Source organism: Chiloscyllium punctatum, chromosome 9, assembly GCF_047496795.1.
Source record: "Chiloscyllium punctatum isolate Juve2018m chromosome 9, sChiPun1.3, whole genome shotgun sequence".
NCBI lineage: Eukaryota > Metazoa > Chordata > Chondrichthyes > Orectolobiformes > Hemiscylliidae > Chiloscyllium > Chiloscyllium punctatum.
In genome coordinates, this window is record NC_092747.1 from 100654277 (window position 1) to 100681351 (window position 27075).

General features: G+C 39.9%; 1 protein-coding gene across 5 annotated transcripts in view; it reads left to right on the forward strand.

Moving 5' to 3' along the window:
• The window catches only part of klf12b (Kruppel like factor 12b), a 284772-nt gene that overhangs the window by 248869 nt on the left and 8828 nt on the right, over positions 1-27075 (forward strand). For all 5 annotated transcript variants that reach the window (XM_072577971.1, XM_072577972.1, XM_072577970.1 and 2 more), the window contains one exon: positions 10282-10439. In XM_072577971.1, the coding sequence (XP_072434072.1) occupies positions 10282-10439 (158 nt within the window). The remainder of the gene's footprint in view (positions 1-10281; positions 10440-27075) is intronic.

Consider the following 27075-nt stretch of genomic DNA (forward strand, 5'->3'; position numbering starts at 1 on the left):
TTTGTTTTCAAGTCACTGTACAACTTTGCCATTGACTGTCCTGAGTAACCTCCTCCAGTCTATAAGCATTTGAGACACCTGCAGTCCTGGCCTGCATTCTCTATTCTTGTCACACCAGCCTTGGCAATCATTTCCCCAATTGTCTTGATTGGACCAAGAAGCAGAATAAGATATAGGAGTGGAATTAGCCCATCAAGTTTGCTTGCCATCTGATCGTGGCTGATATGTTTCCCATCACCATTCTCCTGCCTTCTCCCCATAACCTTTGATCCCCTTAATAATACAGAACCTTTTTAAGCTCTTTCTTTCTAATTCTCTGCACCAAAGTGTTTATTTTTGCACACAGCAGGACTAATGCAAGAATGCCAAACTTGAAGTAAATGAAATAGTCCACACTCTGAAAAAAGGATACCAATTGGCAAGGAGTAGGTGTCTGAAATTTGGCATTCTTCACATCCTGATGAGTGCAAAATTATCACTTTGGCAACAAGATTCTCTTTTCCACTATATTCAAATAGTGTACGACCAATCATTTGTTTAGAAGTAATTGGTGACAATACAGTTAGCTCAAGGGACAGAATTTGTATATCGACCAGCTTTAAGTAAGGATTGGGTCAAGTTTTACATTGTAACTCCATTTCGGTAATGAGTTATGCAGGCTCATATATGAAATATTGCTACTTGGAATAACATCAGAGATCTGTTGGCACTAGGTTTGCCAACTTTGATTGGATACATTCAGGAGAGTTAATCATTGGACCCTATGACTCCAGCAACCCTGCAAAATCAACCTGTTTCTCACATCCAAGATTCCTATAACTAAAAGAGAACACACACAGCAGAGTCTAGGTTCATTAAACTTCAAATCCTAGAGACTCCAAGGCAAGCCTAGGCAGGTGGTAATTTTATTCAATATGGATTGAACCATTCCTCAGTATGAATCAGTGCTTTCAGAAGAGGAAGTAGGTTGTAAAAGCAACATCTGATAAAAAGAGAAATAGATATTCATGGATCAGTAGGAATGCTAAGGGTGAAGAAAGTATTACGTTTTCTCAAATAATAACAGTAGACACAACAGCAGTGTGTTTTTTAAAATGGCAGAACTTTAAGATACTTAACAGGTATTTTCTTTCAATGACAAAATTTAATATTGCTACATTTAACTGTTGTAAAGCAATAGCAAGACAAAAAAAATGAGCTTCTCAGTCTAACCAATCAATATTGGTGCTTCTCTTCCACAGAACAGTAGCCTTTACTTTATTTATTACTATCATACTTCAACATTCCTTTTGGTGCCCTTTTCTCCGACATTAAATGTAATATCTGGGGTTACTCCGCTTGGAGTCGGCAATCCACAAACTCTTAGCACTCCCGGTAATTAAGAAATTTCTCCTACTTTTTGTCAGAAATCTCTTCTACAATTACTGTATATCTATGACGCCTCATTCCTGAGCCATCAATCATTGGCAAATTGTGCTTTGGCTATAACTTAATGCCCACATCCTGTGAATGTTTTTTTTGCTTGCAAGGGAAGCATTTGCTGCTATTCTGCGTATGACTGCATGGCTTGCTAAGCCATTTCCAAAGAGCAATAAAAACTCAGCCACATTGTTGTTTTATGGTCACCATTACTAGTACTAGCAGGTTTTTCCAGATACCTTTTGAAGAATTGAATTTTAATTCCAGGCAGTTGCCATGCTGGGATTTGATCTCAGTTCTTTGGATTATTAGTGCCGGGCTATGGATTATGAGAGTGCAGTAATATAACCATTTATATTACTGTATTTTCTACATCCAACTCTTTAATCATATTGACAATACCTCTTCAATCATCCAATATTTTTCTCTGTCCGAAGAGAAGTAGCGTCAGATTTTCCCAACTCACTTTTATTTTTCTGTCTCCCCGTGTGAGGCAGCAACTTGCAAACCTGTGCTGAACCTTCTCTCCAGCCTTAACACCTTTCCTGCATTTTGGAATTATAAATTGCACACACTCCCAACTGTGTAATTCCTAAGTTTTTATTGCAGATTGACTGTGGCTGATAAGGTTCAACGAATGTACATAACATAGGTACACAGAATCCCAACAGTGTGGAAACAGGCCATTTGACCCATAAAGTCTACACCAACCCTTTGAAGAGCACACCACCCAGACCCACCCCCATCCCTCTAACCCGGCATGTCCCATGGCTAATCCATCTAACGAACACCACTAGACACTATGGGCAATTTAGCATGGGCAATCCAACTAACTTGCACATTTTTGGACTGTGGGGACAAGCTGGAGCACCCGGAGGGAAACCCACACAGACACAGGGAGAATGTGCAAACTCCACACAGACATTTGCCCAAGGCTGGAATTAAACTCAGTCCCTAGCACTGTGAGGCAGCAGTGCTAACCACTGAGTGAGCTTGCTGCCCTCAGAAGGGTGCTGTGGCCTTAGTTATCATTGGTAGACACTCTGCTAGAAACTTAGAGCTACAGCAGCTCTGGGCAACGATGTCTGCTGCAAGATCCTCATATATAGTGTAAATAAATACTGTTTGAAGACAGCCCTGGAGGTCTGACCTGAGCTTATCTGAATAGGTTAATCCATATTTAAACGTTGACCATTGCAGTTTTCATTTGTACTAAACCTAAAATCTGAGTCTATTTTTATAAATATTGAATGCCTTCAAAGATCATACAGCACAGAGGGAACCTATATGGCCCCATGGTGTCTTTGAACATTCCATGAGTCCTGTATGGTAAAATAGGGCATAGTAAGCATGGTTTCATCAAGTGGACATCATACCTGACAGATTTGCTGGAATTCTTTGAGGAAGTAATGAGCAGGTTAGACCAAGGAGAGCCAATGAATGTCATCCACCTGGACTTCAAGAAGGCCTTTGACAAGTTGCAGTACAGGAGGATACTGAGTAAGGTAAGGGTCCATGGTGTTAAAGACTAGCATGGATAGTAGTCTGGCTGTCTGGCAGAAAGCAGAGATTGGGGATGAAAGGGCCCTTCTCAGGATGGCAGCCAGTGACAAGTGATGTTCCGCAAGGCTCAGTGTTGGGACAAAAACTTTACACTTTATACATTAACGATATAGATTAAGAATCTGAGGGCATTCTGGCTAAGTTTGCAGATGATACAAAGGTAGTTGGAGGGGCAGGTAGCATTGAGAAGGCAGGGAGGCTACAGAAGGATATGGCAGGTTAGACGAGCAGGCAAAGAAGTGGCAGATGGAGTACAACATGGGAAAATGTGGGGTCATGCACTTTAGTAGAAAGAATGGAGGTATGGACAAGATTCTAAATGGGGAGAAAATTTAGAAGGCTGAAGTGCAAAGAGACTTGGGAGTTCCAGTCCAAATTCTCGCAAGGTAAACTTGCAGGTGGAGTCAGTAGTAAGGAAGGCAAATGAATTGATGGCATTTATTTTGATTGGACTTGAATATAAAAGTAGGGATGTACTTCTGAGGCTCTATAAGGATCCGGTCAGACCATATTTTGAGTAATGTGCACAGTTTGGGAAAGATGTACTGGCCTTGGAGCGTGATCAGAGAAGATTCACAAGAATGGCCCAAGGAATAAAAAGCTTAACATATGAGGAATGTTTGAGGACTCTGTGGTTTATACTCGATGGAGCTTAGAAGGATGAGGGGGGGGGGATTCTAATTAAAACATACAGAATATTGAATGGCCTGGACAGAGTGGATGTTGGGAAGATGTTTCCATTGGTAGGAGAGACTAGGACCCGAGGGCACAGCCTTAGTGCAAAGGAAAGACCTTTTAGAATGGAGATAAGGAGACACTTCTTCAGCCAGAGAATGATGAATCGATGGAATTCACTGCCACAGAAGGCCAGATCATTGAATATATTTAAGACTGAGATCGATAAGTTCTTGAGGATCAAGGGTTACAGGGAGAAGGCAGGAGAATTGGGGTTGAGAAACATATCAGCCATGATTGAATGGTGGAGCAGACTCAATGGGCTGAATGGCCTAATTTCTGCTCCTATGTCTTATGGTCTACTATGCTCTTTGTCCTTAGCTCTGCATTTTCTCTCCCTTTCCGGGAGGGCTGTTACATACAACTGAGCGTGTTTTGTCTTTCCCATCTCCAAATCACCTGTAGTATTTTTCTCATGTGTTAAACCACTGCCAGGAAATCGCTTGTCCCCTTTTAAGTGTATTTTAATTGTGTAGATTTAGTACTGATGTAAGTTGTCCAGGTCAGAAAATGAACTTACCTCCAAAACAAGAACCAGGTGAAATCCAGAAATTGGATTCTGCCCAGTCCAGATCTGGAGTGTCAATCCTCATGAGTGTTTGCTCCCACACTAAACCTTCTAAAGCAGTGTTAGGGAAATATTTCTGAAGGAGCATTTTTCCCAAGTTTTCCTTTGCAGAAGCATTCAATAAATTGCTTTGTTTGTTTGTTGCACAGCAGTTTATTACATAATTGATCTGCTTGGAGCAGATGTCATCACAGCTCATGTGCCGCAATTCCTATTCCATTCTTCGTGAAAAGTCTAAATCTTTTCTGAGGACATGAAAAGGCACTATATGCATTTTCATCCATGCACATAACTTTTCACACAAAGGATGGTGCGTGTATGGAACAAGCTGCCAGGGGAAATGGTGGAGCCTAGTACAAGTACAACATTTGAAAGACATTTGGATGAGTATGTGAATAGGAAGGCTTTAGAGAGATATGGGCCAAATATTGTCACATGAGGCTAGATCAGATTGGGATATCTGGTTGGCATGGACACATTAGCCTGAAGGGTCTGTTTCCATGCTGTATGCCTCTATGTTACTGGGAACAACTGCTGTTCTACTTTTACCATCATGGGCTGACTTTGGTTGCATTTCCATTTTAAACCACAAGATGGTAGATATGGCAAACAGCATCACTTCCCTGTAACAAAACTGTGTCTCCTCACTGATAGAAGATCTAAATTTGGAAATTAATTCAATTTTCTCCTTCCCAAATCTGCCATTAATAAATGAACACTGAGGAAGCAATTATAAACACTGGATCAATCTCTCACTTTGTTACTAGTTCTAAATTGCCCATATTTGGACTATGCTATTGTCTTAAATGGTACTTTTTCAGTTTATTTTATGTACACTGTTGGTATGTACTTAGATGATACACTTGCAGGGCTACAGGCAATGAGAGAATGGACTCAGCTCAAGCTGCTCAGACAGGTGTGATTACCGAGTAGACTCCTTATTTGCCATATGGGGCAGGATTCTTTAAATAATCTTTAATCACCACCACCAGGGAACATGCCATGACACGTTAGAAAAGAGGATCTGAATTTATAATCAAGTGTTGGTTTCAGCAGGTTCACTGAAAGTTCCACTTGGAAATTTTTGCAGTTAGCGGCTAATAAGAAACAGGACCTTGGAAGAAAATTGAAATCACCAGATATGAATGGATTGCTTTAAATAACGAATAGTTTGCATTCAGGTTAGAACAGCTGCAACCTCAAGTAGGACACAGAAAAGCTGAAAAGACTAACTAATGAGTGGTTCAGATGTCCAAATCAGTTGTGTTTTTATCGCAGGTCCTCTTTGTTATTTGGATTTCAGCCACACAGATGACAAGACTTAACTAAATTAGGCAGAGGATAACAACAAAAAGAAGAACTGAGGGGCAAAGATTTTATCAACATCAAATTGTCCAAACCCCTACTGACATTTAGTCAAGAGGATTTGTAGTTTCACCACCATATTGCTGAATATTCAATCATCTCAATTAGATTTTAAAAATAATATTAATATTATCACTACCAGCAATATTCTTTTTGAAAAATAAATATTTCTAAAAATAAAAGTTAACAATCCAGAAAAATCTAAGCCTTGTTAAAATCAAAGTTGATGATTGGCGCTCAGGGGGCTCTTTTGGGTGCACTCTTGGTATTTATTTGTTCGACCAAGCCTCTGATTCCCCACTCAGGTATATGTCAGAGATCCCTTGGCATTATTTACAGCAAGAGGACAGCAAACAAGTTCTCCTCAATGCCCTGGTCAATACTTGTCCCTTAACCGTAATTAGAAAAATGAATGATCTCATTGCTGCAGATGAGAGCTTGCTATGAGCAAATTAACTGCCACAGTACTTCACCATTATAATAATTTCTACAGTTCAAACTGAGAAATCGGCTATAAATTGCTTTGGGATTTTGAGGCCATGAAAGATTCTCTCTCTCTAACTAAACTAATACCACTTCTTCCCTTCACGGAAAGTTAATTTCCATAAGCTTCTATTTGCCCATTGAATCCGAAATTAAAATGAAGCATAATATAACAATGAGGAGATGTAACGTGCTTCAGGTTGATTTAAATATCCTGTACAACTCTGTAAAAGTATAAGTCCTAAGTTTGGTTTCCATATAAAAAAAAACCATGCTATCACACTACATGGATGCAGTCTAAGTAAGATTTGTAAAGTAATAAAATTCACACAACAAGTAAAATGATATCAATGAAGATTAATTTTGGCAGTTTCTAGAACAGGCAGAGGAGTTGAAAAGGTACTGTCATTTCATAGGTATAAGCAGATGAATTGAGCCCTGAAAGAAATGGACAACATCATCTAAGTTTGACAGGGTATACCCAAATGACAGTTGACAAGTGTTAAGATGATATTCATTGTTTATGTATTATTTACTCAAAGAGATGTCTCACTTTTCTCATGAATGCTAGAAATGGCATAAACGCTAGATTACGCTCATTCATCCCTGAGCCCCTAGATAGTAAACAGTCAAGCAAACTGGATCAAAGACACAGTCATTGGAGATGCTCAGAGTGATTGTGACTGAACACCAGCACTGAGTATCTACATTACCAAGAAGACTCTAAATATTGTAAGTAGTTGTATTTGACCACTTCTGAAAAGAATACTCTTTGTACTCAAATGGTCAATTGACAATACCTTGATGAGGCGTGATCTGCAGATGAGATGGGCCTTAAGGTTTCTGTACACTCATTATGAGACCTTCAGCAAACTGAGTATGACCGGTCTGACAGGATGATTTCTCCAGCAATATGCAGGATTGGAGGGTAGCTACAGAATATAATTTGAATGTGCAAAATAAATGGCACTTATGACAATGCAAACCTCAGGCACGATTGACATGGGAACTATCGAATTATCTTCATGTAGCCCAGGCTGAGTAGTATGGCAGTGTGCACCTTTTGTTTTGATGGGTCAGTCATTTGATGGACCAAAACTATTTGCTAGTTTGTGTCCACAGTTTCACAGCTGGCAGAGTATTTTTATTGCAGTTAACTGACAGTGGGATAATTTTTCACATTTGACTGTAATTTGCTCATGCAAACAAACAGGACTCTTCCCAGACACAGCTAGGTGAATCTCCTTTTAATTGGCAATGTTCTACTGAGCCAAGAAAAACATCAATTGCAAAACAATAGAATCAAGTAACATTTGAAGGAGCAATTCACCAATGTAGCTGGGTTTCTATAGGCGAATCTTAACCCTGCAGCTCTCATTGTGCTGTGTAGGGATCAGATTTTGATTTTGTAGCCTCATTGACCAAAGATTTCAACTTATGTCATAAGTACTTCAGTTGCCTAAGGCCTAGACTCTGGAAGTCCATCCTTACACACTTCAGTCATATGCTCCACCTTTGAAAGGCTCTTTTCAGAGCTGTGAGCAAAGCTTTGGTTGACTGTCTGGATGTTGGCCTATGTGATTTGATGCCAATTTTTGTTGGCCAACCATCGCTGAGAATCACCTTCAGATATTTTGCTATGTTGAAGGTACAATATAAATGCAGCTTGTTGCAGTCGTCAGCAGCACCTCATTTATGAATCACTCCACTGTTGGCGAAGAGGAAATGAAAATAGCACATATATTAGAATTGTTGCGGTTCTTCTGTCAACAGATTTCATGGTGCAGTCTAAACTGCTGTACCCAATAATCCTAGCAGCCACCACCAACCACTTCTTTGTGGTTTGTATTGTCCTTGTGAAGAAATGTCCACAGATATTCCTTTGCACTCATGTGTGAGTTACCCTTCATTTTCTAGCTCTACAACATTCCTGACTTGCCAAGGTACAAAACAATAAATTATGTTGAGGGCCCTTATTGCTGCCATTGAGCAATGCTGTGTGATTGCTTACCATAGTATGTTGCAGCATTGTGGGGATGGAGTGTGACATGCTCACACTGACACACACACTCACACTAACACACTCACTGACACTCACACTAACACTCACACTGACACACACACACTGACACACTCACTGACACTCACACTGACACTCTCACTGACACACACTCTCACTGACACTTACACTCAATGACTCCTCCCTCAATGACTAATCCAACTCCCTTTTTAAAGTTACCATTGAATCTTCTTCCACTGCCTTTACAGGTAATGCATTCGAGATCATCAGCCCTCTGCTTCTTTTTCACAGATCTTAAATCTGTGCCCTGACTACTGATATTCCGTCCAGAAGGAGAAGTTTCTCCTATCTTACTCTGTCACAACTTTCACAGTTTTGAGTGCCTCATTTAAATTTCCACATTTTTGCACGAAGGGGGATAACCTACAATCTCTCCCTGAATGAGGTTCCACTTCCCTATGTTTATAATGACATTTCATGTAGCACAGTGGAAGTGTCCCTACTTCTAAGCAAGAAGGCCTCGGTTCAAGTCCCACCTGTTCTACAGGTGTGTCATAATACATTTGGACAGTTTGATTAAAAATATCAATGATGACACTTCATGGTCCACAGTGATGAGTCAGTCAGCAATGACTGAGTCATTGTAGACCTCCTAGAAGACAGTGCAATTCAGCAAAATGTTCTGCAAACAGTCGCAGTGGTACATGCTTTAATACACTGAACCATACTGATCAATAACATATTCACAAAAATCAAGAATGCAAATTCTGAAGCAGAGCACAAATAAAGTTCAACAACCTTTGCTCCTTGTCCCTCAAGGGGCGATGAAGGCAAACAATTTTTCAGGTAGCAAATGGAAGCAGAACTTATTATGCACTGTGCAATTTGGTTTGCATTATTCCACATTTACAAGGCCACTAAATCACTATAGCAGCATGGGCTAAGTCTAACATAACTCCTTGTCTGACATTACATACATCCTGTAAGGGGACCACTAGTAATAGATAAAGAGCAGGATTCCCAGCTAATTTAGATTCTCCCATCCTGTTCCAGGATCATTATGGCTACTCACTAGCGTCATTTTAGGTAAATCCAGATAAGCTTGGAAATGGTTACCTACCTGATCTGTATCACAATGGGGTACAATTGTTCAAAATTTATCCCAATTGTATGACAGGGCTTCCAAATGACTGCACACTCAGTTGTTTGGAACTGTGGTGGACAGCATAATGACTGATTGGTGGTGGAGATAGTTTAACTCACATTGTGTTGCACATCTCATACAATATGAGAAGATTTAAATCTAGCATTAGATCAGTTAATGATTTTGTAATGGAATACATTTGAATATTCAGATGTATTAAGCACTGCAGTGTTCAGGGTTTGCACTAATCCAATGTTGTGCTGAATAAACCAAGGTTATGCAAACTACATTTTACAATCGAGGCTTATCATGTCAGTATGCAGATAATAAAACAATGACTCAATGTACACTTCAGTGTTTTACCTGTCTTATGAAGGACAATATCAGTACTGTTCCCATTTGACAGCAATTAATCAAATCCAGTTGTGTCAATATTTTTCATTTGCACTCAGTTATTGGCAGCTCTTATTATAATCCTGTCTTATTTTGGGTATGCATTACTCAAACAGTAAATACAACGCAATGTTTAAATACTTTGGCTAAACTGATTCAATTCTAAAATTGGTTAATCATGTACTAACCAGAGTAACTATAGCAGTGCAGACTTTTCACAAAGGTTCATGTTTCAGTTAGGCTCCTGTAATAATTCACTGAGGTTTGGGATTCTGCTAGGCTATGTGGTTTGATGGACATTACCATGATCTGTGAATCTGAATTTGAGCCCATCAAAAAAACTGATCATTAACGATCAATCTTCAGCACCTCTGAAGAGAATCTAACAATGCTTAAGATATAACAAAAATTTTTGCTGAAATTATTTCCTTTTTAGAGCACAATCTACAACATATTTTCATACCAGAAGTGTTAGTTCTGTGATATTTGTTCAATTCCTATCATGTTATGTTCTTCCCTCATATACACAGAAGGTGAATAACCATCAGTTTAGGCTTGTGTTTATCATATGGTCATTGTGTCCTTTTTCAGTTCGGATTCACCTTTCAGTGTTGAGGGTACAAGACTACAGCGAAGATCTGAGTCCCCTGATTCGAAGAAACGGCGTATACACAGGTGTGATTTTGAGGGCTGCAATAAAGTGTACACAAAAAGCTCTCATTTGAAAGCACATAGGAGGACGCATACAGGTAGGAGGCTACAACAGCTTGCATTGATGCAAGATCTTCAATGTAAAATGTCACAAATGTAAATAAATAATGCAACAGAACCAAATTGCGGAGGGAGACATTAAGACAGATGTCCAAAGGTTTTGCTGAAAAGATTGGTTTTAAGCCTAGACAGAAGAGCATTAGCATTAAGAGGTCCACATTGTGGAGTTAATGATGGCTTAGGTTTTATTTTTAAGCAAAGGTGCAATTAGAACACAGAAAATGTCAGTGGCAGAGCATCTAAAGACGAAATAGAAAGCAAAAAGAAAGATCAAACACTTGTATTCATTCATTCATTTGTCAAAGGTAATTAAAAATTAATTTTAATCATGGCCAAGGGTCAAATGGAGGTAAGTTTTACAATCAATCATTTTTCTAAGTAACATATAAAATTACAAAATTGATTAAACTGAGCAAAATGATTTGTTGAACATTAAATCAGGTTCAAAGTTTGACCGTCATTGTAGAGTTTATTCCCTTTGCAGGTGAGATATGGCCTATTCTTAAAGGTCATCATTTCACATCTTAATGTTTTCTTGAGTTGACTGGTAGCCCCATGAGATCTGTCTACTGGTAACAAGTAGAGAAACCTGGTGCTTGGCATTAATGCCAAGAAAGAGTGGCAGTGTTGATTACATCTTTCTTCGAGTGATTTCTGATTATAATTATTTTAAGCATCTGAGTAAAGATAGCAATGAAGATCAAATATTATTCATCAAACAATTTCCTGAACCCTTTCTGTGGCTTTACACTGCTGTTTTGTGATTGCACACAGCCACAAAGACACCAAGTATTCCATATGCACCCTTTTCAAATCCTCAAACATCTCAAAGAACTTTATAACGACTGATATACTTCTGAAGTGCTTATACTGTTGAAGTGTTGTAAAAGGTAGTATAAGACTATAGGACATACCATACAGGTATAGTTGGACAATGTCATAGAGAGGCATGATGATGAGGATATTAAATTGAATGTGTTAATGAGGATGATGAAAAGCTGCAGTAAGTTGCAATCAGGAAATGTTGTTATTTAAAGAGGATAGAAAATCAGAAGCCAGATGAAGTAGAAGAGAAATTTAATTGGGAAAACGTTAATGATTAGAGTCTGTTAAAAAAAGATATAGCAGCAGAGCACTTAGAAAATCATAATGTATTCAAGTAGAGTGATAGCTTTACGAAGGGAAAATCACACACGATATATTTATTAGAACTTTCGGGAAGATAAGAATCAGGATAGCTAAAGGGGAACCCGTAGAAGTAATATGCTTGGATTTATGAAAGGCATCGAAATCAAGTACTCTGCATAAGGCTATTAAGGTAAGAGCCCATGACATTGGGAGTTGTATATTAGCATAGATAAAGTATTGGTGAGCTAATAGAAGTCAGTGTTGGGATTGGAGGGACATTCAGGGAATAGCAACCCTTAAGTAGTGAAGTGCTAGGGTTCAGTGCTCGAGTGATAATTATGATACATATGAATGACTTGGATGAGATGAAATGGGTGTACTATTGCTAAATTGTGTAAAAGTGAGTAAAAGACATGTGAGAAAACAGACAAGAGAGTGGTGTTGCATCTCACCTGGCTAGCCCACTGAAAGGCAAGCCCTGCTATTCCAGGAGTCAGACGTTAAAGGCTTTACCAAAGTACTCAAAGTCCCCAAAATTTACCTGTCTGATAGATGCAGGTTAGTAGAAAACAGTGACCAGCTTTCTATACTTAGGACTTCTATTTATCACAGATAAATAGATTCTAACCACTGATAAACAACTATGAGCTGTCAACATGTAACCCTACTAGTTCAACCTCTCAGCCCCTTCTAGACTTTCTCTCTCGAGCAAACACGCACAAACAAAATTGGGATATGGGTAGGAGGAGTTAAAAAGTACAAAGGAAGCAGTTCAAAACTGCCACTCCTCAGGATTTGATTTTTTTTTGTTTCTCATATCCTGTAGTCTTTTTTTTTTGCTTTACGGCTGTTTCACTTCTTCACAGGAGACACAGAGCAACTGATTCAAAAATTGTGAAGTTTCGGACTTATTGAACAGCTTACAGTAACTCATGAGAGAAAACAACCAGCTTTCTTTTGCTACAGGTGTTTTACTGGAAAGCGATAGAGACAGAGAGAGAGAAAGAAAGAGAATCTCACATCTCTTCTCCCACAAGAGTTTTGAAGGCTTCTTCCTGTATACATGCACAATTGATCCGCAAATGAAGCAACATATGGAGAGCCGTTGTCAGCATCTACAGCTTGTCACAAATGCACAAACTAATCAGCTACTTGTTACTGGCCAAATTGCAGTTTGTACACATGCCCCAGTGCCATGTTGTCTATTTACACCATTCCCCACTGCTTATAGAACAACAATGTAAGCATGATTTAGCAGTTTGGATCAGAAATTGGCTAGCTGAAAGAAAACAGTGTGGTGGTTGATGGGAAATGTTCATTCTGGAGTTCAGTTACTAGTGGTGTACCAAAAGGATCTGTTTTGGGGCCAGTGCTGTTTGTCATTTTTATAAATTACCTTAATGAGGACATAGAAGGGTGGTTTGGTCAATTCGTGGATGACACTAAGGTTGGTGGAGTTACGGAAAGTGCTGAAGGATGTTGCAGGTTACAGAGGGACATAGATAAGCTGCAGAGCTGGGCTGAGAGGTGGCAAATGGAGTTTAATGTGGAAAAGACTGAGGTGATTCACTTTGGAAGGAGCAACAGAAATACAGAGTACTGGGCTAATGGTAAGATTCTTGGTCGTGTAGAAGAGCAGAGAGATCTCAGTGTCCATGTACATAGATCCCTGAAAGTTGCAACCCAGGTTGATAGGGTTCTTAAGAAGGCATATAGTGTGATAGCTTTTATTGGTAGAAAGGTTGAGTTTTAGAGAAACAAAGTCATGCTGCAGCTGTACAAAACTGTGGTGCGGCTGCACTTGGAGTATTGCGTACAGTTCTGGTCATCGTGTTATAGGAAGGATGTGTAAGCTTTGGAAAAGGTTCAGAGAAGATTTACTGGATTGTTGCCTGGAATGGAGGGAACGTCTTATGAGGAAAGGCTGAGGGACTTGAGGATGTTTTTGTTAGAGAGAAGAAGATTGAGAGGTGACTTGATTGAGACTATAAGATAATCAGAGGGTTAAATAGGGTGGACAGGGAGAGCCTTTTCCCTCAGATAGTGATGGCTAGCATGATGGGACATAGCTATAAATTGAGGGGTGATAGATAGTTTCTTTTCTCAGAGAGTAGTAGGGGCGTGGAATGCACTGCCTGCAACAGTAGTAGACTCGCCAAGTTTAAGGGTATTTAAATGGTTATTAGATAAACATGTGGTTGAAAATGGAATAGTGTAGGATAGATAGGCTTCAGATTGGTTCCACCGGTTGGCGCAACATTGAGGGCCGAAGGGCCTGTACTGCGCTATTATGTTCTATGAGTTAAAATAAGTTTCAGTAACTTGCTTCTCACAAGTACAGCAATTCACTCCTCTGTTCTTGGTTGTAAAACAGTACCATTTCCCAGTTTAGTCCACAATCAAAATAAAGTAAAATTAGAATAGGTGGTCTATAACATAGTTGGAAAAGCTATGCCCTGATTTTGAAAGACCAGATAATTTTGACTGATGCTGATCAAAGCACAATAATACATGGCATAGTCAGTCAGAGGAAAATATATTCTGTGACTCAGTGTTCCTACAGTTGACACAGTTTACATTGTATGAGTTACCCATTTTCCCCAACCCAGGAATAATAAGTCCACCAAAGAGCATTTCTGTTCAATTATGTTGTCCTTTCCGACATAATTCTCTTTATATTGGTCTAGCCACTTCAAAAGATCACAGAATTGTATCCACAATTGTGTTTGGTGCCAATCTGTTTTGTGCTATTTACTGTAATGTCGTTTCAACATCATACTAGATACAGAGTCTGCCCACAAAACTGACCACAGTCCTCAACCTCCCCTCTTCATCTGAAATTTTGAGAGTTTTTGAATATCTTTCAGAAGGCTGTAAATATGAAGTGAGACTTTATGGCCACAAGGACATGAATGGACTTTTGTTTTAGATTTATTCACAAACTCATTAATCTGTAAACTTCAATAAGAAAATAGTTTGAAACATAGTTTTTAAAATAATTTCAAAATTAGGTCCTACACAGCTGTGAATTGATACTGTAAATTTCTTTTTTGTGTGATAAACACATTTTTAACTGTGTTCATCAGACTTTAGCAAGTTGGCCTCATGAGAATGGTCACCTCAGGTTTGAAGAGCTTGCAGACTTTATGTACCACCCAGTTGGATCTGACATATCGCAGGGATGGAGATGGAATATATTAGGTTCTGAGGGTACTTGATAGACTAGATGCTGAAAGGATGTTTGGAAGAGATGAGAACCAGAGAGTGTGGTTCAAAAATAACGGGTGTCCCATTTAATAAGAGATGAGAAATGTTTCGTTCAGAGGGTTGCAGGTCTATAGAAATATCTTCCACAGAACGGTCGAGGCAGGCTCATAAAATATTTTTAAGGCACAGAAAGATAAGATTCTTGGCTTACATGCTCATAATGTACTGGGTTGGGGTAGGCAGGAACCTGTAGTTGAGGCCATGATCTCAATGAGTGGCAGAGCAGGCTCAAGAGTCCAAAGGACCTGCTGTTGCTATATCTTCTAATCAAACGGGTGGAATCGATGGCAAGGGTATGGAGTTTCTGGGGAGGATCAAAGTGAGTGGTTTACTTTTGCTTATGCTTAATTGGAGCTGTTGATAGATATCAGGTGAACAATCTGACAACACAGTGAAGAGATTGTGAGACATTAACTGTGCATTATTGGCATACTTTAAGAACATGACTCCAAAGTATTCAAAATATTTTGGAGCGGCAGGTTGGCTCAGTGAAGAGCACTGCTGCCTCACTGTACCAGGGACCCAGATTTGAATCTGGTCTTGGGCAACTTGTCTGTGTGGAGTTTGCACATTCTCCCCTTGTCTGCATGGTTTTCCTCCAGGTACTCCAGTTTCTTCCCACAGTCCAAAGATGTGCAGGTTAGGTGGTTTAGCCATGGGAGTTCAGCGTTACAGGGTAGGGAGATGCTCTTTGGAGGTTTGGTGTGGACTAATGGCCTGTTTCCACACTGTCAGGATTCTATGATTTCTATGAACATAAGTCACAAAGGAGGCCAAGATTTGCTTGAAGGTTTGCTGGAGATAATAGTGTTGGGGTAGGAAGAAAACTACAATTGGAAATGTAAGAACCTTGTGTTGGATAACTTAAGAAAGGTTTTGGAGGAGAATTATATGGTTGTTTTAAAGGACTGCAGAATGAAGAGGGTCTGTGCACCATGGTAACAGTCACAATGATTATTATTCAGGATTTTGCTTAAGACAGTTTCATTGTTGTGGCAACCTGGTTAGGGAGATTCAAGTGTGAGATTGCCAGGAAAGATGGCAATCTTCTTGGGAGGCAATTAAAAAAAACCAATGAACCAGTCAGAGGAAAGGAAAAAGCTTTTCAGGCTTAAACCTAATCAAATTTATTGCGAGAAGTTAAATTATGTGTGTACACAACAAATTAGCATATGCATGAACATTGATTCACTTCATCTGTTCCAGAACAACAGAAGCAGTGAATTGTAACTCTTCCGCTTCTTTTGAAAATGGGCATATAATGAGAAATTAACTCAAGAGTACCGATTAATCACTGCAGTATATAGTGATATACTGTGGGAAACATGGAGTATTAATCAGGCTGCATGTCTCTTTGATAACCAAGCTTCCCAAAACAAGGTTTAAAATAATACTCTTCTAACTGGAATAGAAACAGATCTGGATGACTTTTTGTTGTGTCAGGCCAGAGATTAATGAAATCCAGAGATGTGATCAATTTGTTTTCTATTACAAGACTAGCATTCTCATTAAGATGATGCTTAAACTGAAGACTAGATCTCTTCTTATTTCAAGCACTTGGAATGAGCAGTGGGATATGGCATGACCTCATCCTGTTTTAGCCCCCATCATATAGAACACTAAAGCTCCCTCAAGTCTGTTGACATAGAGGGCTGTTGGAACTCCTGAATCCCACTTCACCAAGGACCCCTGCATAGTTAGAGGAGAAATTCATCTCATCAATTTAACCTGGAATTAAATCTGGATCCCAGAGGTGGGAAACTTACATTGCACACACCTTGATTGAAGATATAAAGAACTTTAAATTGCACTGATGCACAAAGAAAGATGTGATTTCATTAAATTTGGTAGCTGCTTCTTAGGACTGAGAATGCAATCACTTCTTTTTATGAAGACTATTTAAATTAGTTCATAACATTATGCTGTGTCTGCTCTGCAAATCCAAGTAAAGGAAAGGAATTCTTCATTACAGCAGCCATGGCTTCCACTTCATGTTTCCTAATATCTTGAGCAATTGAAAGGACAGAAAAGAAAATCAGTGAAATACGGAATTCCTTATAAATTGACTGCGGATGACCCCATTTATTCATCACAATTTCTTCTTCAACATCCTTGATTCCTATTTATTATGTGTAGATTTGACAGCAAAATAGATAGCATTTATATAGAACTTTTTAATGTAATGAAATATCCAATTGCACATTGAAGGAGCATTGCAAAATAAAGAATGACACCAAGCCACGTAAGATGATGTTAGGTCAAAAGATCAAATACTTAATCAAGTAACAAGAGGCCTAAGGAGAGTTAGAGGGTTGTAGGGGGAAGAACTCCAGAGCTTGTGGCCTAGACAATTGAAGGCATGACCACCAATGGAGGAACAGTTATCCTTGGCGAGGCCAAAGACACCAGAATGAGAGGAGTGCAGAGATAGCTCAGGAGGGTATGGAGTTGAAGGAGATTATAGATGGGGAAGGTCAAGGTTGTGGACAGATTTGAAATCAAGGCTGAGAATTTTAAGGTGAAGGTGGTACTTGAACAGGAGCTACTGTGGGTCAGTGAGCGCAAGAGTGATAGGAGAATGAGACTCACTGCAAGTTAGGAGCAAAGCTTTGGATCACCACTTACTAGGCACATAGTTGCTATACTTTCTTGTAAGACTGTTGGTACTGCACAGGTGTAAAAACAATGACTGCAGATGCTGGAAACTAGCATATTGTACTCTATGCTACTTTCTCCCCACCCCCACCCTCCTCTCATTTATCTCTCCACCCTTCAGGCACTCTGCCTGTATTCCTGATGAAGGGCTTTTGCCCGAAACGTCGAATTTCCTGCTCCTCGGATGCTGCCTGAACTGCTATGCTTTTCCAGCACCACTCTAATCCAGATGTTGGTACTGCACTTCAACACTGAAAATGAAGTGCTCTGAGATTCGTGAGAGACTTATGAAATAAATGGATTTTTCGTTGTGACATACAATAAAGACATAATTGAGGAACAGTAGATGGCTCTGCTGTTTTAGCACAGGCTAAGCAGGGTTGAGACCATCGCCTCATAAAATTATTATGTTCTTCAGAAATAAGCAAAAAGTATACAAAACTCTTTCGATTTACAGTTAAGAGCAAATTAGTGAAGGAGATAATAATTGTGCATTCTACTAAAAGCCTCAAAATGTGAATTTACTTTCAAAGTTGATTGAAAAATGATCTGCTTTAAAAGCTAAACTTCCTCAAAGCCTTGTTGATATTTAGATAGATCTACTTAACATCAACCCTAAAATTGTTTCATTTTACTTCAGGTGGATATCAGTTACCTTGGACTGCGCTGTCTACGTAGAAAAATAACACGTAAAGGCTTGACTATGAATTCTCTTTCGTGTACATTAAGAGTCAGAAACAATGACACCATTAACTGTTAAGATAAGCCTGTGCACAAATTAGATTAGATTAGATTAGATTAGATTCCCTACAGTGAGGAAACAGGCCCTTTGGCCCAACAAGTCCACACCGACCCTCCGAAGAGCAACCCACCCAGACCCATTCCCCGACATTTATTCCTGCACCTAACACTACAGGCAATTTAGCATGGCCTATTCACCAACCTGCACATCTTTGGACTATGGGAGGAAACTGGAGCACCTGGAGGAAACCCACGCAGACACGGGGAGAATTGTACTGCATGCCTGCAACAGTTAATGGTTAGAGATAACAGGAGATATTCTTTATGCCTTTATCATTTAATTTGAAGGCATAATACCTGCAGATGCTCGAGGTCTGTAATAAAACCAAACTACTGGAAACTCTCAGCAGATCTGGCAACACCTATAGAGAGACAAACCCAGTCAACACTTCGAGTTAGATCTGACTCTTTGGAGCATAGCATTTAGGACTTGTTTAAAAAAATCTACAGACCTCATTAAATTTAAACAGCCCAGTAACAAACCTGCCTGCTACAAACTATCAGATTGCATGAATGATCAGGCAGTCAAACCGTTCTTGAGTAGGAACAGGTCTGATTCAATCATTCAGCTATAGTGAGATGGGCATCCTCAGCAACCTCAAGGATGATTGAGTGAGGGAGTGCAGGAAACGCAGAACTAAATTGGCATTGTATGCCTGTTGCTAGGAAGGGGAATGATCAACGTGTCATATCACTTGAAACGATGTAGTGACTCCTGAAGTCTCTGCTCCACCAGTGGTCACAATCCTCAGCCACTCAAGAAGTAGCTTTTTGGAAGTAACAGACAAGCAGCAAGCCATGGAAATTCATACCTCAGCCTGAACCATGAACTTCAGGAATTAAAAAATAAGGAAGAGACATCAGTGAATGAATTATGAATTATTTCATACACAAAAACATATTTTCAATTTTGCTATTCCTGAGGGAAATGTGGCATTCCATGACTATATCACTGTCACTGCTATGGCTTCTACACATCGTTGGTTTCAGCATGAAGGAAGAATTTTGGAAGCAGAGACCGGTATTGCCAATCCTCCTGGATTTCTCTGAAGTTTACTGGTATTCAAGATTAATCACAAGGTGGCTGCTGCAAACAAGCCGAGAGAAAAGTGAAGGGCATTCTAAAAGAGAGTGTTTTTACTTTCAACCTTCTTGGAGCCTTTTTGTTGCTTAGATGTGAAAATATTGGGCACTGTTTGGCTGACAAGTCAAAAATGATCCAATTAGATAATGAGGAATCTGTTTCTTTCCAGTTTCTAATTGTACAGTGCCTTCTCTCTGAAGGAACGACTCATTTAGCCACAAAGCAGCTGACTTTTGGTGGTCTTTTGAAGGCTGGGTAGTGGGAGGAGAGAGAGATCATATGTTTCAGAGAGTAGATTTGAACAAAGTTGGAAACACCACAGGACTTAAAACTGGAATGTGACCATGGTGCCACCACTTCTGAAACACGCAAACCCAAATCTTACACCTGGTGATAGATTGAAATCAAACTCATAGATTTTGCTTTTGTAATGAATACATATTTTGAAAGCAAGCACTTGATTAGAATTATCGTTAAATCATTTCCTAGAATTGGAAAATATGCCCGTCTTGCATATTTTTAGCAAAATTTTGCTTGGATAAATTGTCATACAGACTTCACATGGGGAAGCTATGATTGGTCTGAAAATAATTCTGATCGACAAGGTTCAAGCAATTTTCCTCTACTGTTTGCTTGTCAGGTTTTAATTAAGTTAATGCAGTTTCCTTATTATGGACTTCTTGATCTGATTGTGCCACATTTTTCCTGAATCCCTGAACTTCAGACACAGTCACACATTGCAAAAAGTTTCTTCACATTACCCCTCCCCTTGTTATCCCCACCTTCTTTGCCAACAAACTAAATATAACAAAGAATGTTTCATTTGCTGATTAACTCTCACAGCACTGTGTTTCCAGGAATGATTAGCATTTCAAATGTGTATTTTACCTGTCTGTACTGATGAGAGAGCTTTGATGATGCAAGTTATAACTCATAGATAAATGACTCAGATTAATTTGGAAGAGTTAACAATATATATGCAAATTTATTGCTAACTCACTCAAAGGCTACTTAGTTTGATCACTTAATTTTCGTTCACCCTCTCTGCAAAGATTATGGTACTATGAGTCACAGTAGTAAGGCCTGTTGAGTTTACAGTAAATAGATTATTGAAAGTTAAAAATCATACAACACCAGATTATAGTTCAACGGGTTTATTTGGAAGCACTAGCTTTCGGAGCACTGCTCCTTCACCAGGTAGTTGTGGAGCAGAACCGTAAGACACAGAATTTATAGCAAAAGATGACAGTGTCATACAACTGAAATGATATATTGAACAAACCTAGATTGTTGTTAAGTCTTTCATCTATTAGAATGGGTTGCAGGTTTTGGTTCATTAATATGTAAATCCCAGAACTTAAGTCACATTCTCAAGATAACTTAAGGTTTGATCAAAAAAGGTAACATCTCAGCTCAGACAATGCACTAAAGGTGTGGGGTTAGAGTCTGTCTGTATTCCAATCTTGAGTCAGACTGGCTCTATTTCCAAAGTGGAATTTACAAAATATTACATGGATTGACTGCCTACAGATTGTACATTTTTTGAGCAAAACAGAATGTATCTGCAAATATAATTCTGCAAATACAAATTCACCCCATAGACTTATATGTGTGTGTGTGCAGGACAGAGTGACTGAGTGTGTGCATGTGAGTATGTGTGTGTGAATGCACATGAGAGAGTGTGTGTTCGTGTGTGTGTGTAAGCTTGGTAAAGTGTGCATATGTATATGACGGGGTATAAGCCTGCGAGAGGATGCATGTGTGCGTATGGAGGGTGTAGGTGCGTGTGTATGAGGGAGTGCCTGCGTGAGTGTGAGTCTGTGTGTACAGTATAGTGTGACATGAACCCAAGGTTCCGGTTGACGCCATACTCATGGGTACCGAACTTGGCTATCAGCTTCTGCTCAAAGCCACTTTGCATTGTTGCCTGTCCCAAAGTCCAGCTTGGAGGATGGTCACCTGAAAGTCCAAGGCTGTATGTCCCTGACCGTTGAAGTGTTCCCCTACTGGGAGGGAACACCCCTGCCTGGTGATCATTGTACGGTGTCCCTTCATCCGTTGTCATTGCATCTGCTTGGTCTCATCAATATACCATGTCAGGGCATCCTTGCCTGCAGCATATGAGATAGACAACATTGAGTCACAGGAGTACCTGTCATGTACATGTGAGTACTGTCCTCATGGTTAATGGTGGTATCCGTGTCAATACTCTGACACATCTTGCAGTGGTTGCCATGACAGGGCTGTACGGTCTTGTGGTCGATGTTATCCTGAAGACTGGGCAGTTTGCATCAAACCCACTCACTCACTCACACAGACATATTCTCTCTCTCTCTCTCTCAATTGCAACATTTAAGAGGCATTTGGATGGGTAAATAAATAGGAAGGGTTTGGAGGGCTATGGGCCTGGTGCTAGCAGGTGGGACTAGATTGGGTTGGGATATCTGGTCGGCATGGACGGGTTGGACCAAAGGGTCTGTTTCCATGCTGTACATCTCTATGACACTCTCTCCCCCTCCTGCATGCGCACGCACATAAAAGTCGATGGGGTGAATTTGTATTTGCAGAATTTTATTTGCAGATGCATTCTATTTTGCTCAAAAGGTGCACAACCTGCAGGCACAGTCAATCCATTTAGTATTTTATAAATTCAACTTCAGAAATAGAACCAGTCTGACTCAAGTTTGGTATACAGACAGATTCTAGCCTCACACCTTTAATGCATTGTCTGAGCTGAGATGTCACTTTTTTTTATAAAACCTTAAGTTATCTCGAGAATGTGACTTAAAAGAAGTTCTGGGATTTACATACTAATGAACTGAAACCTGCAACCCATTCTAAGAGATGAAAGACTTATCAACAATCTAGGTTTGTTCAATATATCATTTCAGTTGCATGACACTGTAACCTTTTGCTATAAATTCTGTGTCTTATGGTCCTGCTGTACAACCACCTGATGAAGGAGCAGCCCTTCGAAAGCTAGTGCTTCCAAATAAACCTGTTGGACTATAACCTCGTGTTGTGTGATTTTTAACTTTGTCCACCCCAGTCCATATCATAGATTATTGAAATCTCTATTTTGTGTTCAGACTTCCTTGCACTATCTTAATGTCGGAGTATCCTGCAGTAAGAACTGAGCCCACAGTCTTTTAGTTGAACGTAAAGATTCAAACTGTAATACCTGGTAGTCAGAGTTTAATCTTCTCATACAAGACACTTCCCTGCAACCTATCACGCAGAAAAAAAATTACACGCCCAGAGAAACTTTCAACTGCACTTGTAAGTTGCAACATTTTGGCATTTTCGTACAGTTGTAGGTTTCTTAGCTATCAGCTAAAAGTTTGAAGGTTCAAACTCCACTCCTGACCTAGAGTTCAAAATCTGCTGCATCCTCAAACAGACTATTTAAATCTGTTCAAATTTAGGTTGACATGGAAAGGTCAGATGACACTATGGGAAGAAGAGCAGGGAGTTGTAAGTGTTTTGGCTAATATTCCCTATTACATTTCTAATGAAAAACAAACAGATCTAATATTTGCTTGTGCACAATGATTCTTGCATTTACCATCCAATCCGTTAATTCAAAGCGTTCATGACAAGCAAATGGCTCTGAGATAAATAATAAGAGAAGTGATAAGATGTTAGAGAAGTCTGTCCCTCTGTAAAACTGACACTGTCTTGTTTGGAGTTAACCTCAGGATAAACCCAGTAATGTAAATGCTGTAACAGTTGGGATTCACATTGCCCTACAACAAGGCCTCTTACATGCTGACAATTGCAATTCTACTGTTCACACTTCTGGCAATACAATTTTCTTTCTATTTAATGGAAATCCTGAGCTGGTTTGTCAAGCAAAATCAATAAATCAGCATTCGGACTGACTTCACATCACGGCCTTGAAATGAAAGGAAGTAATTTGGATATTCGTACAGACGTTACCAGGGGAAATTATATTTAGGCCCACTGAAATGCAAGGGATTAATTTGGTCTCCTTCTGTACCATTCTGTTTGTTTAGTTGTTGCTTATAGCTTCCTTTGCTATCGTGACTTCCACTGTTTCAGTATGACTTTACATTAGATTAAACAAGTGTACACAAAAGACATAAAATGCAAATATATTTTTGACATTTAAAAGAAATCCAACCATGTTTCATGCTGGTGTGGTATTGTTTGACAGGCTACAGGGAAAATCTCAAATTCTCAGACAGTAAAGACTATAAGATAGTGGGATGGCATTAATGAACTCATCAGCCTTAGATTACTGCACGGACTGCTTAAACCGTCAGTTTTGTTTTGCGTGCCAGGTATTCATGTAGATTACCTTCCATTTGTGTAGATTAAGTTGCTCTGTTGGAGGCCCTTTCCTCCTCTCTAATTCAGAGTGCACCTTTTACTGTCCAAATCTAACTAAATGATAGGAGAGCCCAATAATAAACATTTTCAGAGGATACTTAACATGGGGAAGCATTCCAAAACACTTCACAGAAGCATCAATAATCAAAATTTGATACCAGGACACACAAGGTATTAGTACTGGTGAATCAAAAACCTAGATAGTCAGAAGCATCTTAAAAGAATCCTGGGGAAGTTCATAGAAAAATCTCAGTTAAAGACCTTCAGACAGCTGACAGCACGAAGGCAAGTATCAGAGAGGGGAAGATCAGGAAAGAGAGATATCTTTTGACTGTAATGTATCATGTCTTCACCAAGATATCTGACTTCAAGACAAGATTTGGTAGCAAACCACAAACTAATTTATTTACCCAAAAATAGATGGACTCTGTACAGTTTTCACAATAAATACAACCAATTTCCTGAAGCTCCTTCATTATGGAAAACAACAAAGATATAATTTACTATCAACACAATCAACATAACCTTTATGAAAACAAAACAAAGAACTGCGGATGCTGGAAATCAGAAACAAAAACAGAAATTGCTGGAAAAGCTTAGCACGTCTGGCAGCATTTGTGGAGGTAGGAGAAAGTGAGGACTGCAAATATTGGAAAGTCAGAGTCGAAAATTGTGGTGGCGCTGGAAAAAGTACAGCAGGTCAGGCAGCATCTGAGGAGCAGGAGAGTTGATGTCGAAGGGGCAGTGGAGCTAGGAGAAAGGTAGGTTGGAAGGCAATAGGTGGCTGAAGGTAGCTGGTGATGGTGATAGATCAGTGGGAAGTGTAGAGCTGATAAGTGGGAAGGAAGATGGAAAGGTAGGTCAGGTCAAGAGGGCTGATGTGAGTTAGAGGGTTGGATCTGGGATGAGTAGGGGGCAGTTGAGATTTAGAAGCTGATGAATTCAGTATTCATGCTGTGTGGTTGTAGGCTCCAGAGGCAGAAGGTGAGGTGTTCCTCCTCCAGTCTGTGGGTGGCCTTGTGTAGGCGATTGAGGGGGCCCAGAATGGATCTGTGGAAAGAAGGCAGAGTTAATGTTTCAGGTCCAGTGACCTGAATTTCTGAGGAAGGATCACTGGACCCAAAATGTTAATTCTGTTTTCTCTCCACAGATGCTGCCAGACGTTTTTGAGTTTTTCCAGCAATTTCTGTTTTCATTATGGACTCACTTCTGTGAAGCGAACTTATCTTAGGTTTACATACTAGCCTCCGATTGATTTGTATTTGACAGCTATGGTGGAACCTTAATTGAGATTGCAAGTCAATTGTAGAAAACCAATACTGCGAGCTGCCTCACTAGGTAATCCCTTTGCAAAATAAATTTGACACTAACACAGCATTGTAGGTTTTAAAGTTCAGCTTAGGCAACTCAAACAAAGTTTAACTTATGCACAGGGATCTAGGTTAAACAGTGTTGTATGTGTGATAGGAACTCACAAGACATCATGTTTAACTAATTTATGCAGGAAGAATGTTCCCAGCATTGGGGAATTCCAGAATAAGGGGTCACAATCGAAGAATTTGGGGTAAGCCATTCAGGACTGAGATGAGGAAGAATTCCTTCACTCAGAGACAAGTGAGCCCATGGAATTCTCTCCCACAGGAAGCTGTTGGGGCCAGTTCATTAGATATATTCAAGAGACAGCTGGACATGGCCCTTGTGGCTAAAGGGATCAAGAGGTGTGGGGAGACGGCAGGAATGGGATACTGAGATTTGGACTTCCAGAAGGCATTTAACAAGGTACTTCACAAAAGGTTAAGTCATAAGATCAGAGCTCATCGTGTTGGAGATGGTATCTTGGCACAGATCGAGAATTGGCTAATGGGCAGGAAACAGTCAGTAGAGATAAGGGGGGGGGGGGGGGGGGGTCTTTTTTCAGGCTCCAGTCATCTCTAAGCAGTGGAATTCTGCAGAGATTCATGCTGGGACCACAACTGTTTACAATATATATTAGTGACTTGGAGGATGGAAGAAAACGTAATGTAGCCAAATTTAGATGACAGGTGGCAAGGCAGGCAGTGGGAGGAATACAGACAGTTTTGAGAGATATTGATAGGTTAATTATGTGGGTAAATGGAGTTCAGTGTGGGAAGACGTGAAGTTATTCCTCTTTGGAAGAGAGGACAAAGAATAGTTGTACCTAAATGGAGGAAAACTCCAGAGCATTGCAACACAAAGGGACGTGGGGGTATATGTACACCAAACGCAGAAAGCTAGCACACAGGTGGAGCAGGTAATGAAGAATGGAAATGGAATATTGGCCTTTATTTCAAGGGGATTGGAATATAAGAGTGGGGAAGACATATTGTGATTGGACGAGGTGCTTGTGGGACCAATCTGGAGCAGTTTTAGTCCCCTTATTTAAGAAAAGATTTATTTAGAACAAAGAACAAAGAGAACAAAGAAAGTTTACAGCCCAGGAACAGGCCCTTTGGCCCTCCAAGCCTGAGCCGATCCAAATGTACAGTCTAAACCTGTCAGTCAATTTCTAAGCATCTGTATCCCTCTGCTCCCCACCTACTCATGCATCTGTCCAGACGCATCTTAAATGAATCTACCGTGCCTGCCTTTACCACGTCTGCTGGCAACGTGTTCCAGGCACCTACCACCATCTGCGTAAAGTACTTACCATGTGTATCCCCCTTAAACTTTCCACCTCTCACCTTGAAAGCATGACCTCTAGTTATTGAATCCTTCACCCTGGGAAAAAGCTTGTCTCTATCCACCCTGTCTATACCCTTCATGAATTTGTAAACCTCAATCAGGTCCTCCCTCAAACTCCTTTTTTCTAATGAAAATAAACCTAATCAACTCAACCTCTCTTCATAGCTCGCACCTTCCATACCAGGCAACATCCTCGTAAACCTTCTCTGCACCCTCTCCAAAGCGTCCACATCCTTTTGGTAATGTGGTGACCAGAACTGTACACAGTATTCTAAATGCGGCCGACCCAATGTCTTGTACACTTTTAACATGACTTGCCAGCTCTTATACTCAATATCCCGTCCAATGAAGGCAAGCATACTATATGCCTTCTTGATCACTCTATCCACCTGTGCAGCAACCTTCAGGGTACAATAGACCTGCACTCCCAGATCTCTCTGCCCATCAACTTTTCCCAAGGCTCTTCTGTTCATTGTATAATTTGCTCTAGAATTAGTCTTGCCTAAACGCATCACCTCGCATTTGTCTGGATTGAAAACCATCTGCCACTTTTCCACCGAATTCTCCAGTCTGTCTATATCCTCCTGTATTCTCTGACAGTCCCTTATGCTTTCTGCTCCTCC